Source organism: Rana temporaria, chromosome 9, assembly GCF_905171775.1.
Source record: "Rana temporaria chromosome 9, aRanTem1.1, whole genome shotgun sequence".
NCBI classification, from domain to species: Eukaryota; Metazoa; Chordata; class Amphibia; order Anura; family Ranidae; genus Rana; species Rana temporaria.
In genome coordinates, this window is record NC_053497.1 from 43,233,779 (window position 1) to 43,258,659 (window position 24,881).

A 24,881-nucleotide genomic window follows, 5' to 3' on the forward strand; every position below is an offset into this window, starting at 1 on the left:
TCAACATAATTCATGGGAAAGCAGAAGGTAATTTAAATAAAACTCTTTAAACCTTAATAAATAAAAGACAGCAGACAACTTAGTGGATATTAAAGGCCGCAGTTGTTTATTATTGTTTTAAATAAATAAATAGATAAACTAGTGGGTAAGCAAAATAAATTAAGATAAATTAAATATATAAATAAGCTTTAGCAAGCCTAGCAACTACGGCTCAGGCTGCAAACACAAATTACCCAATTCCAACTCAAACAAAGGACTCGCATAGCATTATAAATATAAACACACGAACAATAAAAACCATATAGGTATGTATGTATGTATGTATGTACATATATATATATATATATATATATATATATATATATATATATATATATATATATATATATATATATATATATATATATATATATATATATATATATATATATATATATATATATATATATATATATATATGTGTGTGTGTATGTGTATATATATATATATATACACAATTAGATTTTAATATTCTTCTTTATTTATTAACAACATTCAATAGCTTGTCCCCCTTTGCATGAACACAAAGGTGACCCTACCACATAACAACAACCGCGACATAAATTAATAATAATAAAAAAGAGGGGGGGAACACCACAGCTCCTGTCCTCTGAGGCGAGTGCGCTCCTTGTAGCGGAACCCTTTTTTTATAGCCCAAAAACGGGCTAGATCTGGCCAGTTCAAACCCGCTTTTGCGCGGGCTTTACACTGGGACAGAGAAAGGACACCTGTAACCAGATTAAACCTGATTTTTTGAGCGGGCTCATTCAGGTCAGAGAGAGGTCACCTAGAATTGCTCCCCTCAGACCTGCAAGCCCGCCCAAATCTCCCTAGGGGGAACTAAAAACTGCCATCCTGCCACTTTCCCATGAGGAAAAGGGGGGCTAGAGACTGCCTTTCCCCCTTTCCCTTCATTATGGAATCGCATTGATGGTTCACATATGTGCAAATTCCACCACACTACTCTCCACAAAAAACAGGAAGTACACAGGAAGTTAACACCTTCCATTGGCTAGAACATCAATCGCAGCTATGTCCAACTCCTGAAATTCCTGGTAAATTCGCACCTCACACAGGACAAAAAATGGAACAAATTTGCAGCGCAGCAGTGTGAACCGAGCCTAAAAGTGGTGTTTTTTTGATGCCCAATGTGCATGAGGTTTAAGCCTTTTGTTTTCTAAGTATTTGTAAATATCTGCATCTTTCCAACTCAAATGGTTCTGCTCCATATTGTTTAATGCTGTAGTGCAAAATGTGCAATCCAGATTTTTTATATATATATATATATATATATATATATATATATATATATATATATATATATATATATATATATATATATTTTCCCTCTGGTCTTCTGTTATGGATCTAGCTGAGTGAAAACTCAAATGTGGTACAAGTGATTTATAAGGGAGCTGTGGAAGCATTGATTTGTAGCAGTGATCTCTCTAGCAGCCTTATGTGTCTTCATTCTATCACTACCTTTTGAATCATGTCTCTGCTTCTTCTGTAGCAGCGGTGACCAATCTGTGGTCACGCGGCCACTGATGTTGGTAGTCCCCAGAGTAGGGTGATCAGACATCCCCCCCCCCCCCCCCCTCGGTTTCCGGGGACAGTCCCCGGATTGAGGACACTGTCCCTGGACCAAGTCTGTCCCCGGATTGGATTTGAACAGGGGCTGGGGCAATTTCAAAGACAATCGGTGCATAATTAAAGCGGTTGTAAACCCGCATCAACATTTTTTTTTTTTTTCTCCTCCTGCAAGGCAAAAGTCATAATGAGCACCGCATATTGGCTCATTATGAAATACTTACCTCGGAACGAGGTGTTTAAAACTTACCTGGTTCACGCCAAGCGAGAAATCATCTTACTCCGGCGTGTCTTCCGGGTATTGCCGCTCCAGCGTTGTGATTGACTGGAGCGGTGATGACGTCACTCCCGCGCGAGATTTAAATTCGGCAAGGTCCGGCGGCTGCCGGTCCTTTAGCCGAGGATCCCCCCTGCGCATGCGCTGCTGCAGTCAGCGGCGCAATGCGAGGGGAATATCTCCTAAACCGTGCAGGTTTAGGAGATATTCTTTATACCTACAGGTAAGCCTTATTATAGGCTTACCTATAGGTAAAAGTAAAAAAAGTGGGTTTACAACCACTTTAACCACTTCATTACTGGGCACTTAAACCCCCTTCGTGCCCAGACCAATTTTCAGCTTTCAGCGCTGATGCAATTTGAATGACAATTGCGCAGTCATACAACACTGTACCCAAATTATATTTTTATGATTTTTTCCCACAAAGAGAGCTTTCTTTTGGCGGTATTTGATCATCTCTGCGATTTTTATTTTTTGCGCTATAAACATAAAAATACAGAAAATTTAGAAAAAAAACCACTATTTTTTACTTTTTGTTATAATAATATCCCAATTTTTTTTTTTTTAAATAAAAATTTCCCTCAGTTTAGGCCAATACGTATTTTTCTACATGTTTTTGTTAAAAAGAAAATTGCAATAAGCGTATATTGATTGGTTTGCGCAAAAGTTATAGCGCCTACAAAATAGGGGATAGGTTTATGATTTTTTTTTTTACTAGTAATGGCGGCGATCTGCGTGTTTTTTTTTTTTTTTTTTTTTTTTCAGACCTGCGATATTGCGGCGGACGTATCGGACACTTTTGACAATTTTGGGACCATTCACATTTATACAGCGATCAGTGCTATAAAAATGCACTAATTACTGTATAAAGGTTACTGGCAGTGAAGGGGTTAACACTAGGGGGTGAGGAAGAGGTTACATGTGTATCCTGGGTGTGTTCTAACTGTGTGGGGGGAGGGGACTGACTGGGGGAGGTGACCGATGCTGTGTCCATATGTACAAGGGACATAGATCGGTCTCCTCTCTCCCTGACAGGACGTGAAGCTCTGTGTTTACACACACAGCTCCATGTCCCTGCTGTCACCGCCGATCGTGGGTACCTGGCGGACATCGCGGCCGCCAGGCACACGCATCGGCTTCCTAGCGATGCGCCGGGCACGTTGTTTCCCCGCTGCGTGCCCCCAGCGGCGCTCACGGGGAATGTCATCAAGAGGACGTCAACTCGGCACTTGAGAGCCGCGCTGTGGACGTCTTTCGTCCATAGCGCGGATCCCAAGTGGTTAAAAATTCTGAATTGCACCCCCCCCCCCCCCTGCTCCTACTAGCTTAGGGGGGTGTATGTTTCTCCATTATCTGTGCCCCTTTCTGATGGTCATGTGCTGGTTGGAGCGGAGGGAATATTTCTTCAGTTTCGGGCACATGCCCATTCAGCTCTGCTCACATGTTCTTCTGCCTTGGCTCAAGTCCCGGCCAGCCACCTACCTATCTCCTTGCCTTCACTGGTGGAGTGATCTTCCTCCACTCTCCACCCAGTAGTAGCCAGGGCCTGGAGATTGAGACTTGACAGGCTGTGAGGCGGGCGGCAGCGGCGACGGGCAAAGAGACGCTGATTGCTGCCATTACTAGTACCCCAGAGGTCATGCTGCAAATCAACATCGTGGCGGGGCAGAAAGATGGAGCGTTTTGTGTGTTTTATAAGGCATGTAAAATTCATACTTGTTATCAGCGGGATTCAAAGTTGTTAGTTTAGTGGCCCGTGAGGCCCGAAAACTTTGGCAACCACTGTTCTAGAGCGTGTCTCTGACCATCTTCTGTAGCATGGCATGCCCATAGTCTCTAGCTGTCTCCCTTGGGGTCTCTAGCCACCTCCTAACAGCGTGTCTCGCGGTTTCTGCCTGTTTTTTTCTTTAGCATTACATTCATTTAATGTTACATATGGTACTTTTTCAGGAGCTATACTTGAGGCTCCCTAGATTAAGAAATTTGACCACCTTTGGTTTAATAGGACAGTTTATATAACTGTATTTTAGGTTAGACATGTGCGCACTGAAATATTTTGTTTCTGAATTTAGTTTTTCGTCCGAAAAATACATTTATTTAGTTACTCCCGAAATGTGTTTTTATTTATTTTGTTTTGTTAAAAAATGCATTTGTCCGAAAATCCGAATGAATTAAGGTCGAATCTGTCATTGAAGGCTTATGGTGTCTGTCGAATGTTCTAAGAAGATTCGACGGAGCAGCTAAACTGTACGATGCCGCAATCGTACATTTCCGGTCGAATGTTCCGCCTACAAGCTATAGTAGAATTGTAATGTTGTATGACACTAGTAATAATTATATTTATAAATTATTATTACTAGACAACCAACATTCAAATTCTTCTATAGCCTATGGGCCGAGCATTTGACCGGAAATGTACGATTGCGGCGTCCTACAGATGGGCTGCTTGTCGAATCTTCTTAGAACTTTCGACAGACACCATAAGCCTTCAATGACAGATTCGACGTTTGTATGTTTTTCGATGTTTCGTCGAATTTTCGTCCATGTCGAATAGTCTACCCCAACACTATCTCTCTAATGTCGAATCTTTTCTCTCTATGTAGAATAATCTTGGACTAATAGAGTTAAGGTTAGGCACATTCGACCGCAGATTCGATAGACACAGATTGATATTGTCAGCGCCATGTCGAATCTCTTATCTATATCGACCTGTTGTAGCAACGAAAATAAAGCATTTTTTTTATGTCGAATCTTTCGGATTCTGCACATTCATTTTCGTTTGTTAAAACGATAACAAAAATACCTGAAGTTCGGAAGAAAATGTAGGCACATGTCTAGTTTAGGTTGCGTGTTTGTGGCCATAGACATCACGCTGCTCTAGGCATACTTGAATGTACATAAACCCTGGTTTTTATATTCTAGGAACTGAGCTTTAAGGAGCCCATGCTGTTTTGATCATGAGAGCCACTGGTCCTTCAGTTGTCATAATCCAGCATTTAAAATCCTTGGGAATTAAATTGCGGATGCCAAAGAAGATGGTCAGCCCCGATGTCCAGGTGAGGAAAAAAATTCTACAGAAAAATGTTCCAGAAACAATCTAATATTCTTATCGGATCCTTTTATTATTCTTTCAGAGAAAATCATCCAGTGGAGGTCTCTTTGGAGTTCCCCTTCAGTCACTTCCACCCAGCACAGAGGGGGAGGTCCCTCAGTGAGTTTTTACTTTTATACAGGTCCCACAGTAAATGATTTATTTTTCTGACTGTGCTGCTGCTGATACGAGGTCAAAAGATCAAATATCGATTAAAACAAACGTCAGTATATTGTTGACACACTCGCTTCTTCCAGTTCAAACATGTTTTATAATAAACTGCTAATGCCCCGTACACACGAACGGAATTTCCGCCAACAAAAGTCCAAAGTGGGCTTTTCATCAGAAATTCCGACCGTGTGTAGGCTCCATCAGACTTTTGCTGTCAAAATTTCCGCCAACAAAAGTTTGAGAGCAGCTTTTTAATTTTTCCGACGGAAAAAATTCCCATCAGAAAATACATTAATCTGTATGGAATTCCGACGGGGAAAAAAAAAACGCATGCTTGGAAACAATTTGACGCATGCTCGGAAGCAGTGAACTCCTTTTTCTTGCCTCATTGTAGTGTTGTTCGTCACTACGTTCTTAACTTGTGTGTGACCGTGTGTATGCAAGCCAAGCTTGAGCGAAATTTCCATCGGAAAAAAGTTGGATGGTTTTTCCGATGGAAATTCCGCTCGTGTGTACAGGGCATAAGGCTTGATTCACACCAATGAAGTCCCGTTTATTGGGGTAACGTTTTTCCAGCAGTCAAAACGTAATCTCATACGGTGCCACTGCCTGAAAATTTGGCTAAAATGTTTGGTAGGCATACCGCTCTGCCTGTCATGAGTCATTCGGCTGAGACCTCTACTTTAACCATTTCACCCCCGGGAAAGAATTTACCCACTTCCTGACCAGAGCATTTTTTGCGATTCGGCACTGTGTTGATTTAGCTGACAATTGCGCGGTCGTGCAACGTTGTACCCAAACAAAATTTACGTATTTTTTCCCCCAAAAATAGAGCTTTCTTTTGGTGGTATTTGATCACCTCTGTGGTTTTTATTTTTTGCGCTATAAACACAAAATAGCGTTAATTTTGGGGAAAAAAAGCTATATTTTTTGTTTTACTTTTTGTTATAATTAATATCCCTAAAATATATATATATATATATATATATATATATATATATATATATATATATATATATATATATATATATATATATATATATATATATATATATATATATATATATATATATATATATATAAAAAAGTTTCCCTCAGTTTAGGCCGATATATAATCTTCTACATATTTTTGGTAAAAAAAATTGCAATAAGCGTATATTGATTAGTTTGCGCAAACGTTATAGCATCTACAAAATAGGGGAAAGATTTCTGGCATTTTTATTACTAGTAATGGCGGCAATTTGCATTTTTTATCGGGTCTGCGACATTATGGGGGACACTTTTGTAACCATTATGGGACCATTGTCATTTATACAGCGATCAGTGCTACAAATAGCCACTGATTACTGTATAAATGCCACTGTCAGGGAAGAGGTTAAACACTAGGAGACGATCAAGGGGTTGAGTGCGTCCTAGTTGGTGATTCTAACTGAGGGGGGGAATGGGCTACCACTGACATGACAGAGATCACTGCTCCCGACGACAAGGAGAAGTAGATCCCTGTCATGTCACTAGGCAGAACAGGGAAATGCCTTGTTTACATAGGCATCTCCCCGTTCTGCTTCTTTGTCTCACGATCTCTGGCATTCAAAGGGACGTACAGGTACGCCCATTTGCCTGTACGAGCCCTTCTGCCAACGTAAATGTGTGTGCTAGCGGTCGGCAAGCGGTTAACGCCTTTTTTTTTTTTTTTTAAACCTGTGATTAGGGTAAAAACTTTTTGTCAAGTGACTACTTCTGCTACTCCTCAGGATCCAGCATTCCATAAAAAATTTACAGGTTTTTTTTTTGTTTTTTTGCTTGGGAATTGTGATGGTATGTATTTCCTCACACATGAATATTTTCCCAATATTTATACTTTTTCCTGCTGTCAAACAAAAGTTAGAGGACCTCTCTCTGACCATCAATCCTATATGAACTTCTTAAAGTTAAACATCCCATTCCAAAGCCATTTATGCAGATTTGGCCTTTTATCCATGAGGCTGTAAAATCTTTTTACAAGAATTTTGAAATGTGAATTTGTGGCAACACGGCTAAAAGAGCATTTGTGATGTTCCATACTAATGTTGGATGAGAGGACCTGGCTCTCAGCCATTGATCATCCCAGTTAGGTTCATCCGGGTTGAGGTCATGGCTTTGTACATTCGATTGGCAAAGGCACCCAATGTGTTTTTTCAAAGGATAGGCACGAGTCATCTAGTATTAGCTGGTGGTGTGATTCACGTTGGAAATATTCTTTATCAGCCACTGGGTGGAGTGTAGAGTTTGTGGCCATGATGTCATCTCACACATGATCCACCTAGATGACATCATGGCCACAAACTCTACACTCCAATTAGTGGTTGATAAAGAATATTTCCCAAGTGGCACACACCACCAGCTGATACTAGACGACTCGTGCCCAGGGCTTATTTTTAGGGGGAACTCGGTGGAACTCGGCTGCACCACCTCTGGCTCAGACCCTTGGGGGGGGGGGGGGGGGGTTTGTTTCTAAATTAATCTACTACATTATAAGGGCTCTCCCGTCTCCTTCTGCTTTTTTTTTCGGGGGACAGTCTAAGCGATACCAGAGACCACAGACCAGCTCCTCAAGATCCTTCAGTCCACAATGCACCACCACACCCCAGGGCTCTGTACAGGCCACTTGAGTTCCTCCGCACCAAACTTGTCAATGTCTTTATGGGCCTGGATTTGTGTACCTGAACTCAAAAAATATGGAGCGGTACATATACTTTTGGCCATATGGTGTATCTGATGATTTTCTAGTGATATTGAAATCTTCATTAAAAGAGCAATGGTGTAATCTGTAGATACCTCCAAGTTTTGAGGGTTGCACAGAATATAAAAAACGAATTTTCCTGATTGTGGTTTGCTGCTATTTACGGTCTATAATGCAATAATCTGTCCCCTAACCAGGCTCGTGGTTGACATCTGCCAGTTTTTGAGCTGCCATCTCTCCACCGAAGGTCTCTTCCGGAAGTCTGGTTCAGTAAATAGGATCAAACATCTCAAGGTACCCAGACTTTTATTTATTTTTTTTGTATCCATTTTGAATTTTTAGCATTAATGTTTTATTTGGTTCATTTGTTTGTGTAATCCCAGTCTTATTAAAAAAAGAAAAAGAAAAGGGGGAGAGGCTGCTTAAAGTGGAGGGCCACACAAAAATGGAACCTCTGCTGTCTGGATTCCTCACACCCCCCCCCCCCCCTCTGGTGTCACATTTGGCACCTTTCAGGGGGGAGCAGATAACTGTCTTGCACCCACTTCCGGGCATAGACCCCTGCATTATCTGCGGTGGTCTACGTCACGTCCGGCGCCCCCCCCGCTGTCTTCTGGGAGAGACACGGGTGCCAGAAGACAGCAGGGACCAGTGGCATTGCGCAGTAGGGAACCAGGTAGTGAAGGCACAAGGCTTCACTTCCTGATTACCTTACTGAAGATGGCGGCGGCAGCATCCGAGAGCCAAGACAGAGATCGGCTTTGGGTGTCGACATCGCGGGCGCCCTGGACAGGTAAGTGTCCTTATTTTAAAAGTTAGCAGCTGCAGTATTTGTAGCTGCTGACTTTCAAAAAAATAAATAAAAATTGGGCGGACCTCCGCTTTAAGCTACTTATAGTATACAGCAGAACCTCGGATTATGAGCATAATCCGTTCCAGGAGAATGCTCGTAATCCAAAGTACTCGCATATAAAAGCGAGTTTCCCCATAGAAGTCAATGGAAACGAAAATAATTAGTTCTGCATTGACTTCAATGACATGCAATACCACATGTGGCCAGAGGTGGGGGGGGGCGGAGAGCCTCAAACACCCGGCTGAACTCGGAAAGGCTCAGGAATGGAGTAATTCTGAGGTATTCCGAGCGGCTCCACTCGGCTCTGCTCCAGCATGCCCCCCCCCCCCCCCAGGCCAAACGCGATATTGCACACCGTTTTGGCTTGAATCATGCTCATTTTGCGAGACAACACTCGCAAACCAAGTCAGGATTTTTTTTTTAATTCAGTGCTCGTATTGCGAAAAGCTCGTTAACTGCATTACTCGCAATCCGAGGTTCCACTGTAACTATTTTTTTTATTTTTATTAGAGGGATTAGAACACCTATCAGGTTTTTATTGCCACCCGTCAGTAAATTTATGGACAGTTTGTAAAAGTCCTGTTTTTTTTTTTTTTTTTTTATAATTGTCTGCAAATATCAGTGACTGATAATTTATCATGCTGTGTTGACTTTGTAAGTGTAAACCAGTAAAATTGCTTGTTGTGGGTATTGTCAGTGTTTATACTGTTTAAATATAGAATATCTGTCTTCGTTCTGTCATTTTTCAGGTTCAGTAAAAAATGTGCTTCCATGTTTTGTCAGTAAAAAATGCTGTGAGAACATAGGCTGAGAATCTACTGTCGATCCTATGTAATACTATATATGTCAGTAATGCTGATGCACCAGACTTTGATATACGCAAGATGTGCAATCCCTTTGCCTCAGTAACTCTGTATTTTCTTGTATGCATATTTGCCAAAAATCTTTTAATAAAACGGTTATTTGGGGGGGGGGGGGGGGAATGCTGTGGGAGGTTGGAAACCCTTACTATGCCCCTGTTAGTAAAATGAAGGAAGATCTCATATATAGAGTTGTTCCCAGAACAGGAATTATCTACCAATGGGGATGTTAGTTCTGGTGACAACCAGGGTTTCCCTCACTTTGAAGGGATTTCCTTTCACTTCCTGTTTTGGCTATGTGACAGGAAGTAAAGAGAAATCTCCTCAATTGAGCATAGATGACAAAAAAATGAAAAAGCTAGAGAGGGTGGCAACGTTCCTACATAGCATGGAACCATGGAGATTGAATGTTGCCATCCTCTAATGCTGCGTACACACGATCGGAAATTCCGACAAGGAAACCGTGGATTTTTTTCAGACGGAATTTTGGCTCAAACTTGTGTTGCATACACACGGTCACACAAAATTCCAACAGTCAATAATGCAGTGATGTACAACACTACAACGAGCCGAGAAAAATGAAGTTAAATGATTCCAAGCATGCATGTTTTTTTGCGCGTCGGAATTACATACTTTTCCCGTCAGAAAAATTTGAGAACCAGCTCTCAAATTTTTGCTGTTGGAAATTCCGACAGAAAAAGTCCAACACATGGTCGGAATTTCAGACCAAATACTCACATCGAACTTTTCTTGTCGGAAATTGCGATCGTGTGTACACGGCATAACAGGAAGTCGGATCACAGCAGAATTATTTTTTTTGGAGGAGACAGAGCAATACTTGAATAGAATTCTATTCTTTTTTTTTTTTTTTCCACTTTATCTTGCTGGGGAAAAGTAAAAAAAATGACACATGCACCGGCATATCTATAGGCCTCAATTTTTCCTTGTAGAGCGTCAGGATAAAAAAAAAAAAAAATCGCCAATGTTTAGTCTCCCCCCCCCCCCTTTTTTTTTTTTTTTTATTATTTTTATTTCCTTCTGTTAAGACTTTTTTTTTCAGAGCCTTTCACAGGCAGGAGAAAACCTCATCAGCCCTGAAGGCGTTTACAATCCAATGTTCTTACCACATTCTTCATGTGTCGCTCATGCATTCTGCAGCCAGTTTGGACAGATTTAATCACTACAAAGTTTTTAGGCCGTGGGAAGTAAATGGAACACTACAGGAAATCTTGTTGTCCCCAGAAAGATTGTCTGCATGGAGTTTGTATATTCTCACTCTGAAATCGGTACAGAGTACATGAAACTGTCATTGGCATAGATGAGTTGTTAACCACTTCAATACCGGGCACTTTCACCCCCTTCCTGCCCAAGCCATTTTTTCAGCTTTCAGCGCTGTCAGTTTGAATGACAATTGCGCAGTCATGCAACACTTTACCCAAATGAATGTTTATGGTTTTTTCCCCACAAATAGAGCTTTCTTTTAGTAGTATTTGATCACCTCTGCTGTTTGTATTTATTGCGCTATAAACAAAAGAGCGACAAGTTTGAAAAAAAACACTATTTTTTACTTTTTGCTATAATAAATATCCAAATTTTATTTTTTCTTAAAAAAATGTTTTTCCTCAGTTTAGGCCGATATGAATTTGTCTACATATTTTTGTTAAAAAAAATCGCAATAAGTGTTTGGTTTGCACAAAAGTTATAGTGGCTTTAAAATAAAGGATAGATTTTATAGCATTTTTGTTATTTATTTCTTTTTTACTAGTAATGGCGGCGATCTGCGATTTTTTTTTTTATTTTTATTTTTTTTTTAATCGTGACTGCAACATTATGGAGGACACATCGGACACTTTTGACACATTTTTGGGACCATTCACATTTATACAGCGATCCGTGCTATAAAAATGCATTGATTGCTGTATAAATTTGACTGGCAGGGAAGGGGGTTAACACTATTGGGCGATCAAGGGGTTAAATGTGTTCCCTAGGGAGTGATTCTAACTGTAGGGGGAGGGGATTCACAAGGGGAGGAGACTGTTTGGTGTCCCTATGTACAAGGAACACACCATCCGTCTCCTCTCCCTGACAGGACGTGGATCTCTGTATTTACACACACTGATTCACATTTCTGCTCAGTTACTGGGCAATCGCGGGTGCCCGGCGGACATCGGGTTCCCAGTGACGTGGCGGGCACGAACCCTAGTGGCTCGGGAAGGCGCGACGTCATATGACGTCCACCCAGAACAAGAGGCTCATCGTCCCGCCGTCATATGACGGTGGTCGGTGGGCTGTGGTCTTCAAACTACGGCCCTCCAGTTGTTCAGGAACTACAATTCCCATCATGCCTAGTCATGTCTGTGAATGTCAGAGTTTTACAATGCCTCATAGTTTGAGGATCCCTGGCGTATCTAAACCCAAGAACAAAAAATATATATGTTGCAACATACACAAGTACGGTCCATTCCTACCAGATGTGATTGCATTTGTGTGTTTTTTTGTTTTATTATTTTTAATAATAATTATATAATTTTTGGTGAACTGGTAGTTCTGCCAGTAACACACTTCTTGTTGTGTGGTGGCATATTGTATCTATGGAGAAGAAATATTATCACCCTAGGACAGGAAGTGTTAGGACAGTCCCACCCTCCTCCTTTGCGATATCGTGGAAAAGGTGTTTTGTAGTCTTAAGCCACAGCTGGTAACAATGCTAATTTATAGCAGTTTGGCAGAGAGCACAGGAATATATCATTATAATTCTGGCAGGATCAACAAGTATTTTCTTGCACGTTCCTAGCCTATAACTTTATTTGAGATCCATGTATCTACTTTGTTTTTAAGGTTGGGTTTTAGCACATCCTCCCTCCTATCTATTGCGTAGACTTTAGGGAAGTTTGCCTTTTTCATTTACTAGAATCAGGTAAACCTGGAAACGCTGAGATGTGTAGCTCTTGCGCAGTCACACATAATGTTTCAGATTATCCGGCGGGGTCTGTCTGTAGCTTGGTTTATCTGAGTGTATTACGGTAACCATTCAGAGAGATCTTTTCCTCTATTTAGTGTGTCATGTGTGATGTTGTGCAAAGCTTTGCTGGTGTGGCAAGATTTCCCTGCTAGAGAGGAAGAAATGGCATCAGATGACCACAGAGGGTGAGGATAGTGTTTAAGCAACACTTATCTGGTCAGCCTGTAATGCTGGGGAGGGGGAAGGGACATGCGTTGTGTGAGCACATCGGCACCCAAAGAACAAGTTTAGCTAAGAAATACAGCCTGTTGTTACCTGCCTGCTTTCTGTATTTTTTAAGTTATGGTTTTCAGATCTGCATTTAAAAGATAGTAGCGTAAACTTCATGTAAACCCCAAATCTATATTTCCCATCATACCGCCAATTTTTTAAACGCTTAGGGGTGTATTTATAAAAAAAAAATTCAGAGCTATTCATCCTGCAAAACTGTGAAATTTAGTTCTGTGCCAACGATGGGGGAAAATCAAATGTTAGGCTATTTTTTTCTCCAGGTCAAATGTTCTTCACTGATACAGAATAGAGTTAATCAGGAAAATTCCATATCATGGCCACTAGATCTTAACCAGTGGACTGTGGCCTGTTTTACGGGAGGGATCTCCACTCTACTGGGCCAGATCCTTTAAGCTCCCCTAGTGCCTCCAAACTCCCATAGTGGCTCGCAGCCCCCCACTAGGGCCTTACTGAGAAGCGGGGGGCGAATTCCTGTTAGTGTGAAGAATCTTACTGGTCGCCCAATCGGCCTAAAGCCCAGGATGGGCGGGGAGCTGTGTTTGAGAGGAGCTAGTTTGGAAGAGGGACTACTGTCCACTGCCCCAATCTGCCCTCTGGATGGGAGGAGAGGGTCAAAGCTCAGATAGCCCGATGGGAGAAAATGATCTCCTAAAAGGTCTTTGATCTGGGCTGTGCCAGGAGTGCTCAACATTGAATTTGGCTAACTGAAGATAAGCTTTTTTTTGTGAAAGGGCCAGGCGAATTGCATTGTGTGATCTTTAGGATCTTCGAGAACGGCTGGCTGAACTGAAGAGGTCAGGAGTCATCCATCCCTGACTAATTTGAAAGTTCTATCTGGGCCTTAGTGACCATGATCATCACGAAGAGCGGTCAACATGATTATTCAGCGTTTCTCAGGGAGACTGCGACTCACATAGGCCACTGGGCGTAGTCTCCCCCCCCCGACTCTTGGTATAACACCCCCCAGGCCATCTCTGCTGGCATCCACATGCAATTCATAAGGTTTATATGGATCAGCGTAGGCCAACAGCGGTGCTTCAACCAGGCTCTCCTTCAGTCGTTCAAAGGCCCTGTCACACTTTACCATTCAAAGCTCTTGAAAAGACTCACGGGGCTTCCTGGTGCCTCCTTTCTGAGCTTTCTGCTGCTCCCCCTCCATTTGTTTCTGTAACAGCTCGTTCAATGGCCATACAATCTGTGAGAAGTTCTTCACAAATCGTAAGAGCAGAAACCCAAAAACAACCTCAACTCAGAGACAGTGTTCGGGCGAGGCCAGGAAGTAACAGCCTTCAACTTCTATGGGTCCATAGCTATTCCCTCAGCTGACACTACATGTTCCAGGTACGTAACTGACCTCTGGCAGAACTGGCACTTCAATGACAGCTTCAGCCCCTCGGTGAGTAGTCGCTGGAAAACTTTCTTCAACCGAGCTTGGTAAGACTTGGTAAGAGGGCAATTTGGGCACCTTTGCAAACCTTTCCTTATAACTTCCATTTGAAGAAATCTCATTGCTTGTTACTGCACCTTATTGGATATAATTAATGAGCTCCAACTGCCAGTAAAGACCATCAGGTCTGCAATGGGGACATTGCTGTCATTACTGCTTAAAGGGCCCTCATTCGATTGCTAATAAGGCCTGGTCTATCATTAGGATTAAAGGTTAATAGGCTGGCCTGGGTTTCCCCTTTAGAAGTTTGCCCGTATAAATACTTAAAGTGGAAGTAAACCCTCCTATCGTTTTCAGCCAAGGAAGCGGCCATCTTGACCTCTGTTTAATCTGAAACTGCCATGATGCTGTACATGTGACCTGTTATGAAACCAGCCATTGGATGGTTTGGCAGTTTGGTTGAGAGCACAAACAAATGTGACAGCTAGCACTTCCGACATGCCGGGAATGTTAACTGTTTTTGTAACTATGAAATTGAAGGGTTTACTTCCACTTTAACCTTTTGCTTATCCTTTTAATTTCAAGTAGTATTTTATAAGTAGTATTTTACTGTACATATGTGTATATACTATACTGTTATGTACAAATTTTATCTTGCCTTGCGGTATTGCAGGGGGATTCCTGAGCTAGGACTGCTATCCGAAGCTCAGTAGATCTATAGCCTCATCTGTGTAACAATATCCTCTTTGAATTGTTCCATTAAACGTTAATAGAATACAAACGCAGTGAGTTGTTTGCCTTATTAATTTTAAGGTGGTGCAAAGATGTCTGAACCCAGAGTGTCAGGTGGGTTGGAATGTTCACAAGGTCATAGCGGTGCAGATGAGCAGGTAGATCCAAGCGGTTACAATTTTTAACCTTTTAAAATTATTACAATTCCCTTTTCCTTTTCTTTTTCTTTTGTTTATCAGCCCTGTTGGGGTGTGTGTAGAGGGGGGGGGGGGGGGGGTTGGTTGGAGAGTGAGTGAGATATCGGGGGAAAGAGACTAAGGAAACTGAATCCCTAGTCCCTTTCTCAGCAGCCTCAGCTGCACTGAAGATGAATGAACAGGAGACAGCGGCTCCTCCTCTCTTCATGAACTGAAGCATTGTGCTCAGTTATGAATGGACAGAGTCTGTGATCACAGACTCTTTCCGAATGAACAAGGAAGGAGTCGGTAAATTACAGATTTACTGGCTCCTTCCTTCACTCTCCATCCTGCAAGATTCAGGACAAAGGGGGGGGGGGTGGTGGGTAGGAGCATGGGAGGGGGTGTAGGAGCACTGGGGGGCAGAGCACGGGGACTGGAAGAGGATATGGGGGACAGACGGGTGATCGATGCGGTGGTGGTGGAGAGGAGTTGCAAGCACTGATTCCCCTTGTATAGATTTCAATATATCAGCTAAAAGCCGGAAGGGGGGGGGGGGAGAGAAGCATCAGCTGCTATATTGAAATCTATACAACGGGATCGGTGCTTGTAACTCCCCCCCCAAAGTCACACCGATCACCCCTGACTGCCCAAGTATCGGATCAAGCATCAGGGAATTTGATAGAGTACAAGTACTTGTGCAAATGCTCGGTATCCGGACAACCCTATGGACTATGCATAAACCAGCTGGGTGAGTGTAATCTAGGGTTGCCACATGTCCAGGATTTACCCGGACAGTCCGGGCTTTGAATCATGTGTCCAGGTTTAAGTCAGACTGAAACCCGGACACATTATTCATACTCGGCTGTGGCTCCCAGAGTAACCAAGATATTCACGCACAAATATGTTGCTGTCCTGGAGCTGCGGCGACTGTCTGGGGGCAGGTTCGGCATCACTAGAGGGGCGATGATGTCGGCAAGAAATAATTTGGCCATACCCACTGTTTGCTGCGGAACGCTATGCACACCGCATTACTACTCTCTTTGGGGCACCCATAGGTGTCCCAGGCCATTAAAGTGTTCGGGTTTGGCTTAAAGAAAAGGTTGGAATTGTAGTGTAATCGCACCTCGGTGGACAAGGGATCAATAACCGATCAATAACAAAGAAGTAAATAAGAACCACATAAAGTCATTGATAGAAGAGTGGTGGGATGATTAGGCCTCTGGGCCAAAAGCCGAGGTATAGTCAGCGGATCTCGCCACCTTTTTCGCCTGTTGCGTAAACTCATCCCTTTCATCCCGAAAGGAGAGACGGCATCAATTCCCGACTCGACTATGCAAACTCCCTCTACCTAGGACTTCCCAAATACCAAATTTCACGTCTACAAGTTGTCTAGAACACAGCAGCCAGACTGGTAACTGGGAAAAAAAAAAACTGGGAATCGATCACCCCCTCCCTGAGGACCCTCCATTGGCTAGCCGTGAAGTATCGGGTTACATTTAAGACCTTCTGCCTCACTCATAAATGTACACAAAGAAAAACCCTGCAATACCTCTGCGAAAAAATAAAGCACTACACCCCAAGTGGCCCCCTCCGGTCAACTAACCAGAACCTCCTCCACATCCCCCAAGACCCGCTACAAATCAAAAGGAGACCGAAGATTCGCAGTCCAAGGACCTCGGCTATGGAACGCTCTACCCGCGGACATCCGCTTGGAAGAAAACCATCTGGCCTTCAGGAAGAAGCTCAAGACCTATCTCTTCTGAAGACACAGGCAGACACTGGCTGCAAAAGCGCCTTGAGGCGATTTAGTTCGCATTTGTATCGCTATACAAGTTGCTCATTCATTCACTCATCCCTTATTAGGGCATTGCTGGGAGGGACAAAGCCACATATAAGCCTATCAATACTGGCTGCAGGGTAGGGTGACCACATATCCAAACTGCCATTCAGGAACACCCTCCCTTCCCAAAAATCATAAATGCCACCTCTTGTGTCCAATCACAAGCAGGGGGCGGGGATTGTGCTTCTCCAGGCATTCCTGGCCAGGACAAGTACTCTCAGTGAGTAAAGCAGTGATGTGGTGGCCTTTTTTGGGGGGCATCAGATTGGCTAAATGGTTGAGCTTATCCTCCCAGTAAATTTGCGCTAGGGTCACAGGTTGACAGTGGAAGTGTACCTGTCAATGTCCCGGTCACCAGATCCCTGATGGTTCGTTCAAGCCCTCTTGGACAACCTGCCTCCGGGTTCTCCTCAAGCCGATCCCCCACTGAACGGCACACAGCCTGGGATCTCCTCAGTAGAAGGGGGACCCAGTCAGTCACTGGGGCCCCTTTGTGGCATCAGTTGCTCCAGGCCAGGAACTCTGCGTTGCGCGTGACCCCAGGCCAGGTAGGCCCGCGATGTGCGCACACCCTAAAGGTGGGTGCCGCACCTGAAACCAGGAACCCGCGAAGAACCAAGAACAACGGCCCACAGAAATACTCTCCCCCAGCATGCTCCGCAAGGGAAAACTCCTCTAATTGGCTGCTGAGAAAAAGTGGCTCTGCCTGGACCTCTCTGGCGCCACCTGCCGCCCAGGGATGGTACGGCATCCCTAGAACGCTGTCTAGCACACAGAACAATCCAGATTTGGCGACAGCCAAATTTGACATAATTCAGAATGAGAGCAAATTACATCTCTCATTCCCCCACTAACTTTAGCATAGTGCCCCTACTGAAAGTAAAGGGGGTGCTACATAGGGTAAAGGTGTCTGCATGCAGTGTCTTTAGGAGTGTAAAGAGGGTGGACTTCGTCCCACTCTCCAATCCAGACGACACCAGGCTCAAGGCACTGGTGGGAGGTCCCAGAGCAGGCTTAGGAAGAATCTGGTACCAAAGAAAGGTGCCTGACCGCACACGTTGCAGTGCTGGGATCCCCCCGACTGTCACCAGACCGACAGAAAGCTGGCGATGATGGAAGCGTCCACACACACCTCAAGAGGCAAACTTCTCCCCAGACCAGGGAGGGACTGCAATTCTTATCCATGATTAGATGACAGAGGTCATGGTGTCTGGGCTTGGAGCTGGAAAATACGTTTGATTGAATTATGGTAAATTATACTTATTTATTTTAAGTTGAACTAAAGGCAAAACTTCTTGGATAGTGTAAGGGAAGTTTATAAACCTGTCAGTCCCCCCTTGTGTTTTTTTTTTTTTTTTTTTTACATCTGTGTCCCATTGGTGAGATTTTTCCTTCGTTTCCTGTCCCTGTAAACTGGAATCACTGGGTGTCACCAGAACTAGTGTCTTCATTGGAAAATTTCCTCTCTGTCCCTATTCTGGCAGCAACCCAAAATTTGGGATGATCTTTCAGTCTTGGTGATAATGGTCTCCAGGATGAATAGTGAGGGTGAATCTCCCTACCAGGGGCACAGACAGCAGTAATATCTGACAGGTATTCTGAACCCTCCGCACTCTATCCAAGGCTTAAAAAAATAAATAAAAGCCTTTTTTAGCTGTGTTTTAGGTCCCTTTCACACGGGCACCTCCGTTGGAGCACCTCTGTTTGCTGAGCGGGGTCCAATGTCTGCCTGAAAAACTTACAGGCAGACCTGATTGGATAGCCCATGTGAAGGGGCCCTTAAGGGAAACTTTTCATGAGAGGTTTTGAATGACAGGCAGGCTACAAACCTTTCAGAACTAGGTCACCAGTATCGGCCTACGACTTTGTCTAGAATATTTTTCTCTCGAATAATCATATTGTGCGTGTGTATTTCCTGTACCTGGAATTGTAGTTTCAACATTTTCTTTACTCGCGTGTTTTGCAAGTGTAATGCCGATCATTTTTCGGCATGGAAAAAAAACGTTTTTCAGCATGTCCAAAAAACGACTTTAATCATTAAAACGACGTTGCCCACACACCATTGACGGCACTATAAAGGGGAAGTTCCATTTGCCTTTGGGCTGCTTTAGCTGATTCCGTGTTGGTAAAAGACGATTCACGCTTTTCTGTCTGTTACAGCGTGATGAATGTGCTTATTCCATTATGAACGGTAGTTTTACCAGAACGAGCGCTCCCGTCTCATAACTTGCTTCTGAGCATGCGCAGGTTTTTTACGTCGTTTTTGCCCACACACGATCATTTTATTACAACCCGAAAAACGACAGTTTAAAACGACGTTAAAAAATGCAGCATGTTCGAATTTTTATTTTTTTGTTGTTTTTCAGAACCTGAAAAATGATGTGTAGCCCACACACGATCATTTTAAATGAAGTTTTTTTCATGCTGAAAAATGATCGTGTGTACGCGGCATAAGTGTTTGTTTACCCTGCAAAATACTGTATATCAAAATAGTCAAGATCTTGTACTTTTTTTACAGTTGATGGTAGAGTTTTAATAAGGTAGCCAGTTGACAAACCTGACGTATAGGTGGACCTTTTACGGTATTAAGATCTTCACAGTGCCTGGTGCAAATGTACTGCTGGACAGTTTTTCTGAAATAAAAAGCTTCCCGGAGCAATGCAGGACAGAATGTTAAAAGTAAAGGGGTCTTGCTGAGCAGACATCAGAGGTTGGCCTCCTGTGAAAGGCAACTGTATATTGATACAGTCTGAAGTCGTCTTCTAGGGTTTTAACCAGGCTTTCTCAACCAGTTTACTCCAGAGGAACCTTTTGAAATAATTTACAAGTGTCAGGGAACCCCTGGTAAGCAGCGACGGTTGGTCCATAAGGGATGCAGGGGCGCCGCCGCCCCCTAGTCTCCATGCGGGGTGCCAGATGCATAGCTTTCTATGAGGGTTGTGTGCTTTTATTTATTATTTTTTTTTTTTCAGCACATTATTGGAGCCCGAGGCTCTAATTGGCTTCAAAAAGGTTGGGCTCTGGGAGCAGAGCACTGCGCCCGAGCCCACCCAGTTGTGACATTAGTGAATCAATATTCGCTATTGTCTTCTGGCTTCTCCTCCCAGCCAATCGGGACAGGAAGCGGGTCTTTAGACCAGTTTGGCTGGCAGGAGAAGCCAGGTAAGCTGCCCACGACCTGGATGGGGTAAGTGCGGACCTGGCGGCAGGGGTTTGTTTGCAGCCCCCCCCAGAAAATGGAGCATTAGCTGCCACTGCTGGTAAAACTAGTCTATCGGGAGTCATTAGGAAAATGTCCCCTTCCATTGGAGGCCAGTGGGTAAAATTGTCTTCTTTACATTGGGGGGGCAGCGGGGAGATGGATTGCCCTCCTTACAGTCGTGGCTATGATGCCGCCCTTGCAGACGGCTAAAATATCCTTGGTTCCATGCTACTGGCTTTACCAAGTGGCGGAGAACCTAAACCCCAAGGAACCCCTAGTGCCCTCTGGAGAAACCCTGGTTGATAATCTGCATGCCTACATCATATGTGCTTATTCTCTATTGATGTGCAGGAGCGTTGCTAGGTCTACAAAAGATCTGGGGCTAGAGACCATAGCAGCGAAGTAAAGAAAGTCATATGCTGAAAATTTTGAAAGCATGCTATAAAACATTTGTTGTCGGAAATTCCGACCAAAATCGCATTAAGTCACACCAAAATAGTGCAGACACCTTTTCAAAGTCGCGGCAACTTTAACCACTTCCTGCCAGCCGTACGACTATATACGGCCGCAGTGTGGATGCCAATTGCCGGGAGGCTATCTATACACGGCCTCCAGCCACTGGGGGGCGCCCGAGTGCCCGACGCATCACTGAGATGCCGATGCGCGTGCCTGGCGGCCGCGATCGGCGGTTACACAGACAAGGACGTGGATCTGTGTGTGTAAACACACAGATCCACGTCCTGTCAGGGAGAGAGGAGATCGATCTGTGTCCCTTGTACATAGGGACACAGATTGGTCACCTTCCCCAGTCAGTCCCCTTCCCCCACAATTAGAAACCCTATGCAGGGTACACATTTAACCCCTTCCTCACCCCCTAGTGTTAACCCCTTCCCTGCCAGTCACATTTATACAGTAATTAGTGCATATTTATAGCACTGATCGCAGTATAAATGAATGGTGTCAAAAGTGTCCGATGTGTCCGCCATAATGTCGCAGTCCCAATAAAAATCGCAGATTGCCGCCATTACTAGTAAAAAAAAAAAAAAAATAATAAAAAATAATAATTCTGTCCCCTATTTTGTAGGCGCTATAACTTTTGCACAAACCAGTCGCTTATTGCGACTTTTTTTTTTTTTTACCAAAAATATGTCGAATAATACGTATTGCCCTAGACTAAGGAAAAAAAATTGGAATATTTATTATAGCAACAAGTAAAAAATATTGAATTTTTTTTCAAAATTGTCGCTGCTCTTCTTCTTTTTTTGTTTGTAGCGCAAAAAATAAACGAAGAGGTGATCAAATACTACCAAAACAAAGCTCTATTTGTGGGGAAAAAAGGACGTCCATTTTGTTTGGGAGCCACGTCGCACGACCGCGCAATTGTCAGTTAAATCGACGCAGTGCCACAAGCTGAAATTTCACCTGGGCAGGAGGGGGTATATCTGCCTAGTAAGCAAGTGGTTAAGTCGCAAACGGGTGCCTTTAAAAAGAATGGGTTGCGACTTGTCATGCAAATTTGATGTAAGTGTGAAGTTTTTTTTTTGGAATCGCACTATTTGTTCTGGCTGCTTCTATGTACTTTGGTTTCAAGCCGCAGACCAAACACCCAAATGGTCATCTCAGTTCCTGCATTATTGTGGTTGTGATATTAGATGGTAAGCTCTTCTGAGATAGGGACTGATTTTAAATGAGTAATAGTTCTTCACAAAGCATTGTGGCTTATTCCAGCATTTCAGATATTAATAAATAAAAACTTCTTGTTGTAGGCACAGCTAGAATCTGGGGAGAACGCTCTGTCTTCTGCCCATCCCAGTGATGTAGCTGCTCTGCTGAAACAGTTTTTCCGGGAGCTTCCACATCCGCTTCTCACCCCAGAGCTACAAGACCCCCTGTGCCAGATTCAGCAAGCCCTGTGTGAAGAGGAGAGGGGCGCCGCCACAACCATGGTGACTTGTCTGCTGCCGCCTGTCCATGGGGAGACCTTGAGGTACTTCTGTACCTTCCTCCAAAATGTAGCCTCCAGGTAATCGCTGTAGTAATACCAAACGGCCACAAGGTGGCCCCCCAATCTTGACATTTGTTGAACTGACTGCTGATATCACAAAATGTGTTTTATTTGAAATGCTAAATTAAAAAAAAAGAAAAAGAAATGGGCATATGTTGATTTATTGTGCATTTGTGAAAACTAAAGGGTCTGATATGCAGAATCCAGTATTTTTTTAATTATATGGATCAGATTTTGTCTATGTAGCTTTCGTCATGCGGGACTGCAATGTAAACTCCTCTTAGAATCCGCATTTCTCAAATGTGAGCCATCGGTTGCTGAAACGTGCGGCATTCGATACACTGAACTTCTCCACCAAATTCCACTGCTGTTAAGACCCAACTCCAGGCAGCAAGATTTTAATTTGAGAAAACTATGGGGTGTAGTTTTAAAAACTGGAGAACTTTTTCCACTGCTGTTAAATTGCAAATGGGGGGACAAAATCGAATGTTGGGCTATTTTCTCTGCAGGTAGAATGTTATTTTATTCATAAAGCAGAGTGAATCAGGAAAATACAACACTATGGCCACTAGATGGAGCTGCCAATCATAAAAAATTAAAGCAAAATTAAACCCAAAAGCAAATGTTTATTATATTTGTAGCTTAACAGTTCTTAGATGTGATAGCTGCATTTGTTTTCTTTTTAGGCTTTCTTTTTTCTTTTCACCTGCTGATCCAACAAGTATGACTGTTTTTCAACAGAGAAAGCTGTCCTGCAGCTGTAGCGGTTTAGGACAAACTGTTTAAGGATGAGCTCTGGCGTGTTCGCATAGTACGTGTGCAGAGGCCGCCAGGAAGTGTGCGCGGCACTGCGCTAATCACAGCCAGGGAGACATTTCCCGATCTCTGCAGCCAAGCACCGGGACAATGTCTCCCTGCCTGTGATTAGCGCAGCGCCGTGCAGACTTCCTGGCGGACTCTGCACGTGTACTATGCGAACACGCCGGAGCTCATCCTTACTGTTTACCACTGACAGGTGCTTACAATGGTCAGCTTTTATTCATTTATGTAAGCACCTCTATCGGTGGTAATTGGTTTAACCAAGATATGCTTTTATTTATGTAAAACCTTTATCCCAAAAGCAAAAAAAAATTGCTGCTCCTGCCTTAAAAGTGTGAGGTGGACTTTGCTTTTAATTTGTTACTGTATCCAAATCTGCCAGTACATCTAACACCCCCTCTCCCACCCCCAGACGACAATTCTAGTTTTTGCGCTATAAACAAAAATAGAGCGTCAATTTTGAAAAAAAATCAATATTTTTTTCTAATCTGCCCTAAAAATATTAGGGTTTGCGCAAAATTTATAGCGTTTACAAAAAAGGGGATCGTTTTTATTGCATTTTTAGTAATACATTTTTTTTTTACTACTAATGGCGGCGATCAGCGATTTTTTTCGTGACTGCAACATTATGGCGGACACTTTGGACAATTTTGACACATTTTTGGGACCATTGTAATTTTCAGAGCAAAAAAAATGCATTTAAAATGCATTGTTTATAGTGAAAATGACGATTGCAGTTTGAGAGTTAACCACAAGGGGTTATGTATGACCTAATTTGTGTTTCTAACTGTAGGGGGGTGTGGCTGTAGGTGTGACGTCATCGATTGTGTATCCCTATAAAAGGGATCACACGATCGATGACGCCGCCACAGTGAAGAACGGGGAAGCTGTGTTTTTTACATACAGCTCTCCCCGTTCTTCAGCTCCGGGGGGCGATCGCGGGACTCCAGCAGCGATCGGGTCCGCGAGTCCCGCGGCCACGGAGCTTCAGACCGGGTCGCGTGCATGTACGTGCCCAGCCGTGCCATTCTGCCGACGTATATCGGCGTGAATAGGTCCTTAAGTGGTTAAAGCTGAAATGACTAGCAACAGATGATAGTTTTTTTTTTCTATTGGCTAATAAAAAAACGCCGAAGCTCAAACGCTGTAAAAACCCACAAGTCGCACCAAAGTTGTGCATAAGAAACGTTGAAAAAATTCTCAGACGCTATGCTCAGGTTCTGAATGTAGACTAACGCAGAAGGTGTGTTACTGGCCAGATCACCAGGTGAAAACTGAGGTGGGAAAAAACCCTAAAAAAACAAATGCAGCCACCACATCTAATGATTGGTAAGCTGCAATATGGTTTGAGGTTTATTACCGCTTTTAGTATTTCCTCTGATTTTTAGGACAATCTTGTGTCTAATGCAGTAGTTTCCAAATGCAATCTTTCCTGTATCTATCCAGGGGGGGGGGGGGGCTGATCGGAAAGAAAAAAAAAATAGATTGCCCCATCCACACAAATGAGGTGGATGGAGGAATCCTCAATGCTGTGCCATTGTATTCCGACAGTGGGGACTCGCTGATCAGTGGCTGCAGTCAGCTGACATTTTCCGACATGAATGGCCATAGATGGATCGAAATTCGACTAATCCCTGCTGAACCGGTTTAATTTTGATCTATCTATATGCAGCTTAAAGTAGACCATTTATTATTTGGTTTGTGAGATGAGACCTGGGAAATGACACTTGCTAGTGGTGCTTGAGGACGACATCTTTTATGAGTTGTTCACATCACTCCACGTATAATGGCAACACAAGGTATAACTGTGTTGTGATGCATTGCCATTTTGTTGTCAGTTTGTAGTCAGGGGCAGTCTACTTTC

The 24,881-nt window shown here is 43.2% G+C and overlaps 1 protein-coding gene across 2 annotated transcripts in view; it reads left to right on the top strand.

Annotated features, from left to right (window-relative positions):
- Nucleotides 1-24,881, top strand: part of LOC120913405 (rho GTPase-activating protein 11A-like) — a 54,954-nt gene that overhangs the window by 3,139 nt on the left and 26,934 nt on the right. For both annotated transcript variants that reach the window (XM_040323295.1, XM_040323297.1), the window contains exons 2-5: nucleotides 4,829-4,962; nucleotides 5,041-5,117; nucleotides 8,085-8,181; nucleotides 21,960-22,216. In XM_040323295.1, the coding sequence (XP_040179229.1) occupies nucleotides 4,864-4,962; nucleotides 5,041-5,117; nucleotides 8,085-8,181; nucleotides 21,960-22,216 (530 nt within the window). In that variant the 5' untranslated portion in view covers nucleotides 4,829-4,863. The remainder of the gene's footprint in view (nucleotides 1-4,828; nucleotides 4,963-5,040; nucleotides 5,118-8,084; nucleotides 8,182-21,959; nucleotides 22,217-24,881) is intronic.